This window comes from Suillus plorans (assembly GCF_016647745.1).
Source record: "Suillus plorans strain S12 chromosome Unknown HD556scaffold_40, whole genome shotgun sequence".
Taxonomy (NCBI): domain Eukaryota; kingdom Fungi; phylum Basidiomycota; class Agaricomycetes; order Boletales; family Suillaceae; genus Suillus; species Suillus plorans.
This window is the reverse complement of record NW_024537424.1, coordinates 167,550-181,972: the sequence shown is the minus strand read 5'-3', so window position 1 is coordinate 181,972 and position 14,423 is coordinate 167,550. Positions and strand designations below refer to the sequence as shown.

The 14,423-nt window shown below is 48.9% G+C and overlaps 5 protein-coding genes across 5 annotated transcripts; 2 read left to right on the top strand and 3 right to left on the bottom strand.

Annotated features, from left to right (window-relative positions):
• Nucleotides 1–31: 31 nt before the first annotated feature.
• HD556DRAFT_1383278 (uncharacterized protein) lies at nucleotides 32–3,542 on the top strand. The gene is made up of 6 exons (XM_041303303.1): nucleotides 32–247; nucleotides 299–1,504; nucleotides 1,566–1,649; nucleotides 1,702–1,923; nucleotides 1,979–2,467; nucleotides 2,520–3,542. Exons 2-6 carry the CDS (start codon nucleotides 454–456, stop codon nucleotides 3,143–3,145), a joined length of 2,472 nt encoding a protein of 823 aa, XP_041158603.1. The 5' UTR covers nucleotides 32–247; nucleotides 299–453; the 3' UTR covers nucleotides 3,146–3,542.
• On the bottom strand, nucleotides 3,543–5,046 carry HD556DRAFT_1383273 (uncharacterized protein). Its single transcript, XM_041303302.1, has 3 exons — nucleotides 4,852–5,046; nucleotides 4,394–4,794; nucleotides 3,543–4,341 (listed from the first exon to the last, which is right to left on the bottom strand). Exons 1-3 carry the CDS (start codon nucleotides 4,993–4,995, stop codon nucleotides 3,696–3,698), a joined length of 1,191 nt encoding a protein of 396 aa, XP_041158602.1. The 5' UTR covers nucleotides 4,996–5,046; the 3' UTR covers nucleotides 3,543–3,695.
• A 1,101-nt stretch (nucleotides 5,047–6,147) lies between these two features.
• Nucleotides 6,148–8,666, bottom strand: HD556DRAFT_625404 (uncharacterized protein). The gene is made up of 5 exons (XM_041311123.1): nucleotides 8,550–8,666; nucleotides 8,398–8,476; nucleotides 7,097–8,344; nucleotides 6,898–7,048; nucleotides 6,148–6,847 (listed from the first exon to the last, which is right to left on the bottom strand). The coding sequence occupies exons 2-5, from the start codon at nucleotides 8,452–8,454 to the stop codon at nucleotides 6,384–6,386; spliced, it is 1,920 nt and encodes a 639-aa protein (XP_041158601.1). The 5' UTR covers nucleotides 8,455–8,476; nucleotides 8,550–8,666; the 3' UTR covers nucleotides 6,148–6,383.
• On the top strand, nucleotides 8,569–12,078 carry HD556DRAFT_1383263 (uncharacterized protein). Its single transcript, XM_041303301.1, has 11 exons — nucleotides 8,569–8,816; nucleotides 8,872–8,998; nucleotides 9,047–9,725; nucleotides 9,782–10,119; nucleotides 10,169–10,260; nucleotides 10,313–10,646; nucleotides 10,699–10,780; nucleotides 10,838–10,893; nucleotides 10,942–11,028; nucleotides 11,086–11,286; nucleotides 11,346–12,078. The coding sequence occupies exons 1-11, from the start codon at nucleotides 8,632–8,634 to the stop codon at nucleotides 12,006–12,008; spliced, it is 2,844 nt and encodes a 947-aa protein (XP_041158600.1). The 5' UTR covers nucleotides 8,569–8,631; the 3' UTR covers nucleotides 12,009–12,078.
• Nucleotides 12,076–14,126, bottom strand: HD556DRAFT_1294125 (tRNA methyltransferase complex subunit Cpd1; the record flags this gene model as incomplete). Its single annotated transcript, XM_041299413.1, has 8 exons — nucleotides 13,924–14,126; nucleotides 13,717–13,862; nucleotides 13,384–13,654; nucleotides 12,954–13,056; nucleotides 12,805–12,902; nucleotides 12,687–12,745; nucleotides 12,542–12,632; nucleotides 12,076–12,485 (listed from the first exon to the last, which is right to left on the bottom strand). Exons 2-8 carry the CDS (start codon nucleotides 13,768–13,770, stop codon nucleotides 12,076–12,078), a joined length of 1,086 nt encoding a protein of 361 aa, XP_041158599.1. The 5' UTR covers nucleotides 13,771–13,862; nucleotides 13,924–14,126.
• Between the last annotated feature and the right edge of the window lie 297 nt (nucleotides 14,127–14,423).

The window sequence follows — 14,423 nt, the reverse complement described above, 5'->3', positions numbered from 1 at the left end:
GTTAGAAAATGCATACTTACCATTATCACAGAGAAATCCGTCTCTGCTGCCGTTTCATCTGCGAAGCAGTCGCCCATCCATACACTCTCATCTTCATTCACATCTCCCCCAGCAAAAGACACCTCCACTCCAAAAGACGCCGTACCCAGAGATGCGCCTGTCTCGCGGCGTCTTGACATTTCGCTCCCCTGGTCTTCCAATTCTCGTTCTCCTTCCCGTTCCTCAGTATCCCGCTCGGTCTCCCGCACACCTGACAAGGAGATCCAGGAGGACACCCGCGTCAACGAGAGGCACCACGCACGATCGAAATCACAACCCAAGCTCCGCTCACCCTACCCTCACACGGATGGATGTCGCCAAGGACGGAAGTTGTCCACTGTACAAGGATCCCCTGTTGTTAAGGGCGCAAAGAAGCTCGGACCTGCCCCCCTCAGTCCTGTCGATACTCAGAACATGAGTGGTAACACGAGCAACAACTCTGGGTTGTTCTCGCTCAATTCGCTCACGCCAGTTCGGAAACCGCTTGGACCGAATGCACCTTCAAATCTCGCTCTCAGAGACATGGAAGGTGGTAGAAAGAAGAGCGCGAGGACAGGGAGGGAAAACACGCCACGTGCAAAAGAAAACACGCCAATCACGGATAGCAAAGGCAACACCCCCCAAAACAAAGGAAATAGCACACCCAAAATGAGCGGTCGTAAACCTCGTTCGCGTTCTCGAGCGGGTGTATTGGCAGACCTGACGGGTTTTGCGAAGAATGTGGATTTGGGTGCGCATGGGTTGCCGAAGGCGAGGGCGAAGGGGACTTTGAGGAGCGTTTCGGACTTGAGGAATGTTTCGAAGACAGATGTTAGGAGCGCGTCAAGGCCGGACCTTCGTAATGCATCGAAGACGGACGTTCGAAGTGTATCACGGACCGATGTCAATGTCGCACAGAACACGTCGAGGACAAGTCTGAACGAGCACCACACCCCCAAGGCTTCTGCTGCAGACCTCGCGAACGTATCAACAACCGTAAATGTCAGCGGCATGGCCGATACCACGTCCTCGACCGTAGGCAAAGGCAGCGTACGTGACCGTATGCGCGAGTGGGAGCGCGAACGCGAACGGTTGCGGGAGATGGAGAGACTGACGGAGATGCAGCGCGAAGCTGAGTCCATTATGACGTCAGCCAACGGAAACATTAACGATGATGAGACGGAGTTGAGTGACGAAGAGGTGGAGTGTGCGATTCAAAGGGAGGAGGTTCAGGAGGCACGTCGTTCCCCCATTCCGAGCGGGCAGAGGAGTCCCGTGAAGATGCACGTCAAACACGAAGTGTCGACAGAGGAGACAGATAGCGAGATTGATGCGAATGTTACGAGCTATCGTGCGGATTTGAGCTCAGAGCATATAGAGATTGCGAGAATAGGCGTGAGGGCGAGCGCGCAGTTGTTGGAGATGAGCAAAGGAAGTGTTTCGGTGCTTGGAATAGACAGGAGCTATTCAGCGTCGACGGCACCTGGTGAGTGGTCCTCTGCATGCGTTTTATCTTGGATATATGCTGATTGATGACGTACGTCCAGCTGAATGTAACCTCCCAAGTGAAATGCGTCGGGCGAGTGAGTCTGGATTTGTTGGACTTAAACACAGCGTGAAAGCTTCTATCGGTGCGTCCCTCTAATCACCCCCTTTGTCTAATTCTGAACTTTGATGACACAGATAAAGGCGTTCGGATGTACAAGTCCTCGACGCTTGGCCAAATCACGAGTGGTCGTACGACACCTGTGTGGTGTGCTTCTCCGGAGCCCATTGAGTTTGAACAGCGCCGCTCGGGTGAAGCTGGGAGATTCAGCTATGAGGATATTCGCCCAGAGGATTCCGCTGAGAAGGACCGAGAGACAGCTATAGATCGAATGAATCTCTGGATTCAGAATGTTGAGAGTAAGCGCATTTACTCTCGTTCACAGGGTGGTGGGCTCATGCAACTCATTTTCAGGAGTCGTTGAGGAAACGCGCCAGAACTTTGCTTTTGCGTCCACCAGCATCACGCCGCCTCCTGCGCTTCCGCTCTCGCCGCCCATTTCACGTTCTAGTTCTCAGGCGCTCAATGCCAATATGTCGCGTTCATCTTCGCGCCTTCCAAGGCGCATGCTTGCTGCGAATGAGATATTTTGTAATGACCCCAATGCGCCGCTGTCCCCAGGACGATCGGCACTCGCGGATCAGAGCAACTCGTTCTCGGGGTATCTCTCTCCTGATGACTCTGGGTTCACCCAGCGTGCTGGTGTGCCTACCATTAATGTGCCTGCTCAGACTCCCCGACGCCAGCGTCGTGCCACCATCTCGACGCGCTCGCCCAAGGCCGATGAAAATGACATGGATGGTTTGGGCTCGCCGTCGAAGAGAAGGGAGAAGTCACGGTCTCAGGGAAATTTAGACAGGCACATCAGACCTATTGATAAGCTAGAGTTTGATCTTACGAGAGGTGGGTTTTCTGCATATTGTGATGAGCTTAGTTGTTGATTGTTCTTGAGCAGAAACAGTAGTAGCGCCTACGCCACGGTTGTCTGCAGTATTGGATCGGAAGATGTTCATCGCGCCTCCATTCATGCCATGGTCAGGTGATGTAGATGGGACTGACATGCAAACACCCCACCCGATCAGACGACGGTCAATTCTGTTCGATGACAGTGATATTACTGCGTCTCCTTTCCATGTGGAACCTTATCCACCGCGCAAGTCTGGGGAGCAAATGGTCATCAACTCACCTGATCAACGTCGTGTGGAAGGTGTCTATGACCGCTTCCTCATGTCTACCACAGGTGTCAAGCGCGTCGGCAAGGGATACCAATCTGAGAACCTCCAACCTGTTCCTACTGCGTCCTCCACTTTGGAATGTAAACCAACAAACAGCAATCCGCGTAACTTCAAGGTGTTTAATTCTTCTCGACGGACGATGCCTCAGCCGGTGTCTAGTGATGACATGTGGGGCAATACATCTGTGGATGAGCTTGGTGTTGTAGCTTGCAGTGCAAGCACATCACGCTCGTCTAAGGAGGATGGCAAGAACACTGCTACTGCTGCAATCGTTCTCCGCGCGTTCAAGGCGATAGTGCCTGGAAGGACAGTCTCCAGAAGATTGTCCCGCACTATTGTTGGCTGATTCTAATGAGTATATTTATTATTCATTTGGTTTCTTTAACTTCCTCATTTTCACTTCTCATTCATCCATTACGCTCGCATTACTTGCTTGGTTCTAATTTCTGGGTGCGCATGGTTGCCGTTCCCCATGTCATTTCTCTGTCACCATGATTATTCCCTCTTTTGGAGCATACATACCCTTCCCGTCATCAAGTTTTCATTGCTCTTATATATTGCTATTGTCATGATTTATCCTCTTTCACATTACCCGCACCTTCGATCACCCTCATGCTCACGTCATTTTCACGATTTTGCATCACGCACTTCATGAACGTCTTGGTTATTGCTTTTTATGCTATAATTTCACCTCTCGCAATGTTGTCGCATTTTTCCTCGTGATACTTCGCGGCGCCTTCATGAGTGTGAATGAATGAATGTTATATTTGACTCTGCGCTGGACATGAAATTTTGAAACAATACAATACACTTGATACAGTACTAATTAACAAAACCTTACAAGCTATTAGTTGTTTTTTGTATCATCGCGAAACATGCAACAACCGCGAATCAAATTATGCGACGATCTTCTCCCAGCTTTCCAATCCAAAAATTCCAGGAAGTTGTGCCCATGCTTCTTGTCGACCTTTCGTGTGTGCGCTCTGGTGTGGGGAGGCACAGCTTTTGCACGCCCCTATTTTCTCCCAATCAATGAATTGCTCCAACGTGCACGGCCTCCTGAAATCCTGGCGCTGCAAATATTCCAAGAGCCGATCATTACCTCCACAATGATCCTTGCAACGGGACCCAAATTTAGATTTTGGAAGTGTGTATAAAAACGGGTGAGTCGTTTGGCGTTGCATATTCAGAAGCTGTTCTTTGCCGAGGATGCAAGCGGTTATATCTGGTAAAGCCAGGATAACTCCACCACTACCCTCGAAAATTGTACTTGTCGGTAACCGGGAGCAGTAGTAATAGGCGCAAGGAAGCAGTTCCAAGCAGTTGGTCTCCCGGGCAAGGTTGATAACCGCAAGGACATGTTTTTGCGCGGTTGCGCGGTCGTCCTGATATCCAGGATCATCGAAAGATGCAAGTGTCGTTGGAACGCCACGTTTCAGTCGCTGAAGTGCTAAATCACGCAATCGTTTCATCTCATATTTCGTGCTGAGACGAAGAACGGCGCATAAATACACGAAATATTGCGCGTTGTCCTCGAAGTACCTGGCTCAGCAGGTCAGTTGAAGCGACTGATCTTTGAGAACGTGATGCATACGATATCTCATATATGGTAAGGAGAAGCTGCCGGAGCTCTTCAGCATCATCGCCCAGTGCAACCACAGGGCACCCTTCATGTGTTTCTGTGTTTTCTGTCTGACTTTGAAGAAGTATGGTTGCAAAAACAGAAGATTTTTGGCTTAGAATAGATCCATGCACACGGAAGAAATCATCTCCAGCTTTCAAGACAACGCTCCCATCATCGTACCAGAGGTCATTCAAATGCGGGGGTGGGGAGGGGGACTCTTTTATTTCGTTCGGATGTGAAGGTGGGGAGTGTTCTTCTTCGATGTCAAACAGACTACGTTGCTCGGGGGCTAAGGAAACCCCACAAAATTCTGGTTTCGGCGGATACGAAGGAGGTCGACCACCGAGCTGGTAATCTTTGGCCCGAACTTCCTTGATGTCAATATGTGAGACACAAAGCTTGCTCTACGATGAGTAGCAGCCACTCACCTCTATCGAGACAACTTCGTCTAGAAAGATAGTTTGGAAGTAGAAGTTGTCACGTGTCGTTCCGTCGGTATTGGTGACTTTTGGTGAGAAGAGATAACCGATGGTGCTGGGGATATGGTCAGGGAATGAACTTGTGATAGACATTCGGTTACGGTACACCAAGACAAGTTGTAGTTTTACATGCAAACAGCTGACTTTGTACTTGCTATTACAACGCCACGTGCGCTAGTACTAAGTTATGATATTACGTCATCATCAAAAGGCATTTATGTAATAACTAGTCGCACTCGAGCGCAAGATCGTTTATCGTTTATCGTTCCCACCAATACAGGGCAAGGTCCTCTGAAAGGGCCGGTCTGGGACAACAGGACGCAGAAGAAGAGAGAGAACTCAGATCGCGAATCTTCGACCAGAATGCGAATCTCCACATGGACGCTTACACAAAGGCCCTTTTCGCTCACGCGCTCGGAACGTACTGGTCAGCGCTTTGGCCAGTCGATCATTCCACTGGACATCCAGGACCCTCGGTAACTGCACCGGCATGTGAGACGGTGACGACCATGCCCTGCCGAATACGAGTGTTCGTGCCAGCAACACAGCGGCAGCTCGTGATGCTCAACCTACTCTAGATAATGTCTTTATGATGGTATGCATGCTACACCACTATCTCATACCTGACTGATGAATCTATGGCTAGACAGTGCAGCATATGCAACATGTTTGCATTCGTCTCCTTACTTCAGGTTTAAGTACAGCTTTCCCCTTCGTCCTATCAAAACCAGTACTAACTGCGATGGTTTTAGGAACTACAGCTCACGCTAATCGTGCCAACACCTTCAGTTCCATCGTCGTACTCAGTGGCTGCGGGGGTCAGACGCCGCATTGCCAAACGAGTGAACGTCGCCGGAGGCGCTAGACCGCGGCGGGGGTGAAACACCCACATGTGTCAGTGTGGCCCGCAGCTTCGTCTTGTCTCACTTTATCTGTTCCTTGCGATTTGAAGCATCCCTGCTAGTCTTGGGCAACGTGTTATCATCATAATATTCAGGCCGATGAAAAATCATATATTTTCGTCGTGTTTCTGCTTCTACAATACTTAAACGCTGCAATTTCTTACCTTGCAGGCCAGAATGCATATGCAATCTCAGAATGGCTATATATGTCACGCATGCTCAAGACTCGCGATCATCAGACTTGTCGGATTGTGTTAAGATCACTCTGTTGACTGCCGTAGCATCATGCACTTCGAATTCATCGATCACACGCCCTGCTTATTACTTTTTGAGTCTCCGCCTAGTCGGACTAATTCATTTAGCTGGCACTGTCACCGTATTTTTTTTGAGATGTGGTTCAGACCATGCCGAACTCATGTGTGAACTACTAATCTGAATCTAGAGGTGGGTCTCGACCCAGTTAAATATGAGGCATTGCTTAGTACGTATCCCAAGTCCATTCGCGACCATGGCGCTGTTCTAACTATTCAATGGGGTAGGCACACTTGTCGTACAATATCTGCTTCGCTTCATGACCCATTAACTTGCAAAATTTCTGAGAGGACTGTTGTTGGCCTCCTGTCCTGGTCTGCCACAGCACGTATAGACGTAAGTGGCGTACACGCGTGATTGTTGCACTGGAGGACTCCGTCCCAGTACTTGGAAAAGCGGGATGGCCCGCAATACGGCTTTTCTCGAAATTCCACCTGGAATGAACGCGCGAACCAAGACAACGGGTTCGTTTGTCCTGGCGACGTGTTGTCGCAGGCGTTTCCAATTATCATTCGCGTAGTGTTCGCATCGGCACAAGAGCTTGAATGGGCTTGGGTTGACACCTCTGGAGTCGAAAGTGATGTTTGGTTCTCCATGAGTGAGGTCTAACTCTATGACGTTTATGTTGAGCCCATGGTTAGCGATACGTGCTCTGTGTTTCTTCAGCTCATCTTCTATAACACAGTCGAGGAATCTGAGGTCGCGATTTGATATGCCGTTCATCTCTCCGACTGTAAGATGATGCTAAGCTGACGTCGAACAAGCATAGGAGGATGCTCACGAGACCAAGCAGAACGTTCTTGAACTCTGGTACAGTATGCTTTGTGTTTTCCTCTCCTCCAGTCATACCGCTGACACGATTTGCTGCAGTAATACGTGTGGAGACATCCCCCACACCGCTTGAGCGTACCTGTCGACACGGTTTTTCGACACTGATTATGTGTCAACGTAGAACCAACAATATGGATGATCTAACGCACATTATCGTTATGGCATGTCTGTACATGAACTTTTTCAGGACCATCGTAGTTGAGTAATTTTCGCCGTTCGGTCGTTTCTTGCAGACATGCCCAGCCCGCATATAATTTCCCATGTTTATCCAGCTGCTTGTCTAGTCCAAGGTCGATTATTTCAGCCACTGCTTTTGCTATGGGCAGGAGTAAAGAACGGTAGGCAGTGTATGCGGGGATGATCATGTGGAGTATGTCGGAGAGTGCATCACGAGCCTTGTCGTTGTCCATGAACGGTAAGTACCGTTCGGATTTGAGCAATCCTTTGATAAGATCGGACCGAATGGCTTCCGACATCCACGGAATGCCATCATTTTCTTGCATACGAATCCGCAGAAACAGTGATGCGTTGGAGATACACCTTGCAGCATATGTGAGGTTTGCTCGATCAAAAGACCGTCCGACGATGAGGTGGATAACGTGCGTGATTTTTACTATTGCTCCTAGGTTTAATAATGCCCAGCGCATGTCGTCGCGGAATGAAAGTGCTGTAACGATATGCACGTCCCATGCTATACACTCTGGATCCAGGTACGGCCGAGCCATTTCTTGCGACAAATGCATGAGCGCAATCCTCGACGCGGTGTCCGGCCGTCCGTCGAAAGGAATCAAAGCTTTATCCCAGTCGATTGGTGATTTCGTCTCGTGCGATATTAGGAAGCAGGAGTTGAGGACAACAGATTCACGATACGCATTGAATTGCCCCGTGTGAGACGAGAATCGAGCATCCGTGGTTTCAAGGTTCCAAAGGGCAAATATCAAGGGCATTATTTTAGTATCAGTGACCACCTTCTTCGACCAACCACTCAGCATCCTATCGCGGGTCAACGCCAAAAAGGTCACGACGGCGGTCTTGCAGTCCCGGCGGGTGTTGATGGCAAATGACTCTGCTTGGATGAATTCTTCATAGACATATAGGATCCAACGGCGAATGTCACCCCAGTGACTCAGCAGGTCTGCGATGAGGCCACTCGCCATCTTATCGTCTGATATCCAGATGAAAAATGTGGAACCGATAAAAGTGAGGGCAGCACATGGGGCCTCTACATCATCGACTGATGGATCTTCGAAGTATGGAATATGCATAGTGTCAAGCAAGAGGTAAGCAACTTTAATCATGCGCTCATATTGGCTCGGGAGGCAAGCATGATCTGATGCAAGGGTTGCTAGTTGCGCGATTGCTTGAACAGATCCTTGTGTCGCATTTGCAATGAGGTTCTTGTATGGACAGAGTAAGGTATTGAAAGAGCGACTGCCGTGTAATGGCTTACCTCGAAATTCATCTCGTTGAAGCGTGTGGTGAAAGGCATGCCAGTGGGCAGATGCATACTTATTGTGTCGATAAGTAATCTGTATGTCAGTGTGAGCATAATACTTCAAGCCGCGGAGTTCATCAATACGTAAGCAAGCCATCAATACACACCACGTGATGAACGCGGCGCCGTAACCAATTAATTGTGACTCGCGGAAGAGCCTATGCCTTGTCAGTCAACCAAGTTTTCACCATGATGCTAGACTCTCGGTCGATACCAGGAGATAGCAGCGAAGAAGACTTTGAGTGGGAGGAGGTTGATGTTCCTCAGCAAATCCATGAAACCAACCCAGAGTTAGAACTCCAGTTGGAAGGACCGGCACCACGAGCGAATATTGAAATCACCCTACACCCGGGGACGAAGAAGGATGATTCCAAGTTGCTTTATATTCTTTACATATGATTGTGTAGGTGCTGACATACGACCATCTAGGAAGGCAGCCGCAGCCGCAGCACGAGCTGAACGCATCTTGAGGACTGGAACTCATAAAGTCCACACAGTGTGTCTTCTTGCAAATGCAAGAGTACGGAATAAGTGGCTGAACGACGAGCTTCTTCACGTAAGTGGCTTTTTCTCTCCAATTGATTCGACTGTCAATACCTTTCAGGCTCGATTGCTCTCCTTAACACCACTTCATCTTCATAATGGTTTTGCTCTAATACACAAGTCTCGTGAACCCGACCAGAATAAGCGAGGTCGATTATTTGAGGCCGCCGTTACTCGCTTGGCGGAATGGTGGACGGGCACATTTTTCAGCGTTCTTCCTACAGGACACATCAGAAACAGGACTTTCGACGAGAACGAGCGTGATCTTGCCCTACGAGGAAACGCAATTTTTGAAGACGAGGAAAGCGACGACGGGGAACGTATTCGAAGTCCAAATAGTCTCATGAAACACGCCTTGATGCAAACTGGTTCTCGTGATACAAGTGCGCAATTGTTCACTGCGTTGTGTCGAGCATTGGACACCCCTGCTAGATTGGTTGTTAGTCTTCAGAGCGTTCCATGGCAGTCTAGTGTGGGAAAACCCAAATTCAAAATCAGCGAGAAAGGTCATCCATCATCTAGACAGAAGGGGAAGCAGAGAGCCAGGGACACTGATAATTTATCGCAAGACAGCGACTTCGAAGGAGCAAAAGAAATCAACTCCCAGTCGCCAGCAGAAGTTCTAGGTGATACATCCCCTGGGAAAGCTTCGGCTCAAGCCAAAGGAAAAGGGAAGGCGCAGCCGGTCATCAAGCTCAGGAAAACCAAGCGCTACTCTAAAAATCGAGCGAGCACCAGAGGTATGCTAGATATCTCAACCTTCGACATAATAGAAGTCATGCTTGTGCTTGAATAGTTCCCTTCGATCCTACAGTCACTCCTCCTGTGTTCTGGACAGAGGTTTTCTCGCGCGCAGATGGCCGGTGGCTTCCTGTCGATCCAATTCGTGGTTTCGTCAACAAACGCCATGTTTTTGACCCTTCCGCTGAGAACTCATTCAGGTCTGGAGTACCACAAGAGAATCGCATGACTTATGTGGTTGCCCTAGAAGAGGATGGTTTCGGCCGTGACGTGACAGCACGATATGCCAAAGACTACACCGCTAAAGTGGCGAAGGTGCAAGGAGTTGGGATAGGCAGGCGAAAAGAGTGGTGGGATAGCGTCGTGCAGCTAGTGACCAGGCCCTATCGATTGGTGTGTCATGTCTTCTATGCTTGTAAATGTAGTCTCATGGATCATGTAGCAACGTGATGACACCGAGGATACAGAACTGCATAATCATCAGCTTACCGAAGGCATGCCCACCATACTTGCCGGATTCAAGGGTCATCCTTTGTACAAGCGTAATTTCACCTTCTTCACACATCATGCTAATTTCAAAGTCCAGATATGTCCTCTCACGGCATCTGAAGCGTGAGGAGGTTATTGATCCTCCTGTCGAGTTGGGCAAGTTCCGGGGCGAACCTGTGTATCCTCGATCTTCCGTCATATCTCTGAAGGCCGCGGAAAACTGGATGCGCCAAGGGCGTGTGGTTCGAGAAGGTTGCCAGCCTATGAAGATGGTCAAGCAACGTGCTGTCACTATTGGCCGCAAGCGGGAAATGGAGCTTGCACTCGAGAAAGCAAGAACAGATAGCCACGGTGGAGATGGCCAGGAGGACATGCAAGGCCTATACGCAAAGTCCCAGACGGAGCTTTACAAGCCTCAGCCAGTCATTGACGTGTGTTTAGTCTTAATGACTCCCGGCACATGACTGATCTTCGTGTTCTCAGGGAAAAGTTCCTAAGAACGATTTTGGGAACATTGATCTGTATGTTCCGTCAATGCTCCCTGAGGGTAGTATTCATATCCCGTGTGCGTGATGAAATCGGCGATAGCTGCGACGCAGAACTTAATTCTGATCATTTTCAGTTAAAGGCATTGCCAAAGTGGCCAAGAGGCTTGGCTTTGATTATGCAGAAGCAGTGGTGAGTCTTTCACTTGTACGATTACTCGCGCGCTGACAAGCCCTCCAGACTGGTTTTGAATTCAGGAATCGGAGAGCTATCCCGATAATTGAGGGAATTGTTGTGGCCGAGGAGAACGAAACTATCATAGTGGAGGTGAACTTGCCACATCACGGATCTTGTTGCGTCTACTGAACTCAACCTTGCCTACAGGCGTATTTAGAAGCTGAAAATGATGCAGAAGAGAAAGCGCATGCCAAACGTTTGGATCAGGTTCACAAGCGTTGGATACGTCTCGTACAAGGGCTTCGGATTCGAGATCGTCTCCGCAAGCAATACGCATCCAATACAGATGATGCAACGCCGCAGCATTGGTTGGATACGCATAATGCTGAGGCACATCAAGGCGAGCAAGTATGTTTCATTTCCATTCATATTTGTGATTTGGACGTGAACCTGATCTCTCGCCCCAGCAACCAGGAGGGTACCTCACCACCGCGGACGATGTGGTGAAGCCGTTTCATCTCCCAAAAGATCAGCACACTGTTTTGCCTTCATCCTTACTTTCTTCGACTACCGGTGACGATGGCGCCGAAATCGACGAGGCTGTACCCGAGCGTAGTGGTGCTGCGGTGTCTTATACACATCCCCGCGATTCGCCCCTTCATTTCGCCCAAGATGTGCAGATGGGCGAGGTATCCGCTGACTTGCCTTCTCGGCGGAGTAATGTAATGCCTAAGTCGATGCGCGAGCTGGCCGAAGACGACTTGAGGAGACAGGCCTCGGAGATCGCTCCTTCTGATGAACCTGAACGTCGGTCGCGTTCTACTCCCACTGCGAGGATAATGAGAGGCGGGCGAGTGAAGACGCTAATGAAGAGTGGTACTAATACCCCTTCCAAGGGCAACTCGTCTATAGAGCGGAAAAATGGAAAGAAGCGGATCAGAGAAGACAGCGATAGCGCATCAGAGGACGATCATATCGACAATGCAGCTTCTACACGTGATGGGAATTCCAGTAAGGGAAACCCACCTACGACGGGCAGAGTTCTGCGGCCTCGCCCGCAGAAGAATGCTGCTAAATTGCGTGAAGAAGCTGAGTTAGAACGAGCATTTAGAAGAGCGATAGCAGAGTAGATCCGTTCGAGGGGCTTCTCCGTACTTTATAGCTATATGATTTATATCGCCAAAATATACAATATTATTATTCTTGAATTGCGACAGATTTTGAAGGAGCTGTGGGTACCAGCCGGGCAAAAGTTAAATACGATGTGTGACCCCGGACGTCGGGAGCCACTTTTGAGACAGATAGTTTGATTGGTGATGGTTGGTTGGCAGATTGGCCAGGGTCTACCACAGCATCCGGGATATCGCGGATACCAGCATCCTCCTCTCCCGATTCTTGAGTTCTAAGCCTTTTGCCTCCCACATTGTCAGCGTCCGTTTCCTGTAAATCATCCCGCTTTCTTTTACTCGACCTTGCGATCTGATGCTGGCGTTTGTCTTCACGTTTTTGTTCTAATTTTTTGAGCTTCTCGACTGCTTGGGTCAGAGGTTGTAGTGATAGTTGGTGAACTTCGTGAGGCCTCAGTAACGTCTCAAACATCGTGATGTCTAATAGAGGTACACGGGTGAGACTTTCACGTAACATTCAACATCGAAAAACATACCCGTGAAACCTGAATCATTTAGGGCGCTAACTGTCCGAAGAACCTGCTCCATACATGGACTAAAACAGCATATACGAGTGGGGCTGGTTTTCTTTTCATTTCCGAGTAAATTGGATATGTTGATTGCTAACGAACAGTGGCGTACCTTCAATGCCTTCTTGGCGTGCTCAATAGCGTCCCACGGCGCCGGAAGGTCGAGGAATACTGTAGAAAAAGGGTAACCAGCTCGGGCGATCAATCTGTATGATAAGAAAGAGACATGCCTGCATCAACCGTGTCTTCAACTGTGAACCCGTCCTTGCACACGTTGCGATGTGTGAGGGTGACAATGTCTGCCATTCCGTGGAGCGAAAACTCCTCCCTAGAATGTGATTAAATTCTTTACTATGTCTTAAAGTAGAAGGCCGCATACCTCGCCTTATTTGCACGGGCCTCGTGAAATTCGTATGACCAAAGATGTCCTACCGACCCTATCGTCCTTGCAATGGAGTGGGAGAACGATCCCGAACCAGTACCTGCATGATGTACGTAGTGAATTAAGGGTTCACCCCACGGAGGTCAAATTTCCGATTGGTACAGGCGTTTAGGAAAAGGCAATGAAAGGGATATGAACATAAAAGAGATAGAGAATGAGTTTCAATCTGAGGCACGTTGTTAATCTGCTCATCAATCGCGAGAGGACACATCAATGCGGCGTAGTAAACAAGGATGAATGAAGACTAGAATGATGATCCACGTGTCTTTCCTTCGCTGTGACCAAACTAAAAAAGTGGCGCAGCATCGTGGACGATAGCCAAGAAAAAGCAGCGTTTTCCGCTATAAGTCCAATTTTTAACGCTTACCAGCTTCGATGACACTGCTTCCACGTTTGATGTCAAGCCATGAGGTGATAAACGCGATATCGGCAAGATACAAGATCTGAGTACGATGGGGAAGTGCCATCGTCCAAAGCTCCGGAGTCGGTCGAAGGACATGGATGAATCCTTTGCCATTGCGAGATCCGACTTTGGACCCATAGGGAATTCCAACAAGGTCTGCATGCCGGTAATAACCAAACCTGGAATTAAGATCTTTCCCTGGAGTGATGAGTAAAGGTTGGATGAGTTCTCGAGTCTGACATAAATCAATTACAGGCATGTGAGCTACCCCAAAAATGCAAAAGGTGAGGAACGTGCCTGCCAGATGATAACGAGGTCGCCTGCGGCGACGTCTCGAGCACTCGACCACATCTAATATATTTGGCTCAAGAAGAAGAGCACAACTGAGCCAATGACAAGGTGACTACAAGCTTGGGCCGGGTCGAGATTGAGTGGGCTATTACCTGTGTGAGAGATCTGGTGAACCCACGATCATGAAATTAAATGCTCAAGGCACAAACTGACAGCAAAGGGAGCACTAGACGTGGATTCCGCTTCTAGTCCTAGGCGACTCCGATTCCCACTAGGACCTCCCCGCGTTGTTCAGGCGTTGCACGGTTTGAATGAACCTGGCGTATGAACGAGGATAATGTTACCTTATGTTGTTCAGATCCATCGTGTTTATTACGGAAGCATATCCTTTCTGGAATCAATGATAGTAATACTCAACTAATACCACTACATAATGACACTCAACCCAATCACCTCAATCTCCAAAAAATAATACCATGACTCTGGTAATTCTGTTCAAGTGTCCTCGGGTTTTGAAACCCTAAGTCTTCCCTGCAATGGAGAGATAAAAGCACTGTCGACCCCCGACCCTCCGTAGCCTCACTTCTCTCCGTCACTGGTTCTGACGGTATTTGCTGGTATAACAAATCAGTGTAAGGCTCGCCTATTCCATACGCGCCCACACGCGAACCATAAAGGCCCTTCTTTTTGGTCAAAATAATCCATCAGACCGA

Bases quoted from the DNA above. Each gene is read 5' to 3' on its own strand.
- HD556DRAFT_1383278 (XM_041303303.1), top strand. From the start codon at position 454: ATGAGTGGTAACACGAGCAACAACTCTGGGTTGTTCTCGCTCAATTCG. The intron at 1,505-1,565 runs GTGAGTGGTCCT...ACGTACGTCCAG, and splicing joins TTCAGCGTCGACGGCACCTG to CTGAATGTAACCTCCCAAGT. The intron at 2,468-2,519 runs GTGGGTTTTCTG...GTTCTTGAGCAG, and splicing joins AGAGTTTGATCTTACGAGAG to AAACAGTAGTAGCGCCTACG.
- HD556DRAFT_1383273 (XM_041303302.1), bottom strand. From the start codon at position 4,995: ATGTCTATCACAAGTTCATTCCCTGACCATATCCCCAGCACCATCGGT. The intron at 4,795-4,851 runs GTGAGTGGCTGC...ATTGACATCAAG, and splicing joins ACGAAGTTGTCTCGATAGAG to GAAGTTCGGGCCAAAGATTA. The intron at 4,342-4,393 runs GTATGCATCACG...CTGCTGAGCCAG, and splicing joins CTTACCATATATGAGATATC to GTACTTCGAGGACAACGCGC.
- HD556DRAFT_625404 (XM_041311123.1), bottom strand. From the start codon at position 8,454: ATGCATCTGCCCACTGGCATGCCTTTCACCACACGCTTCAACGAGATG. The intron at 7,049-7,096 runs GTGCGTTAGATC...ACACATAATCAG, and splicing joins AGACATGCCATAACGATAAT to TGTCGAAAAACCGTGTCGAC. The intron at 6,848-6,897 runs GTGAGCATCCTC...ATCATCTTACAG, and splicing joins AGAACGTTCTGCTTGGTCTC to TCGGAGAGATGAACGGCATA.
- HD556DRAFT_1383263 (XM_041303301.1), top strand. From the start codon at position 8,632: ATGATGCTAGACTCTCGGTCGATACCAGGAGATAGCAGCGAAGAAGAC. The intron at 8,999-9,046 runs GTAAGTGGCTTT...AATACCTTTCAG, and splicing joins TGAACGACGAGCTTCTTCAC to GCTCGATTGCTCTCCTTAAC. The intron at 9,726-9,781 runs GTATGCTAGATA...GTGCTTGAATAG, and splicing joins AAATCGAGCGAGCACCAGAG to TTCCCTTCGATCCTACAGTC.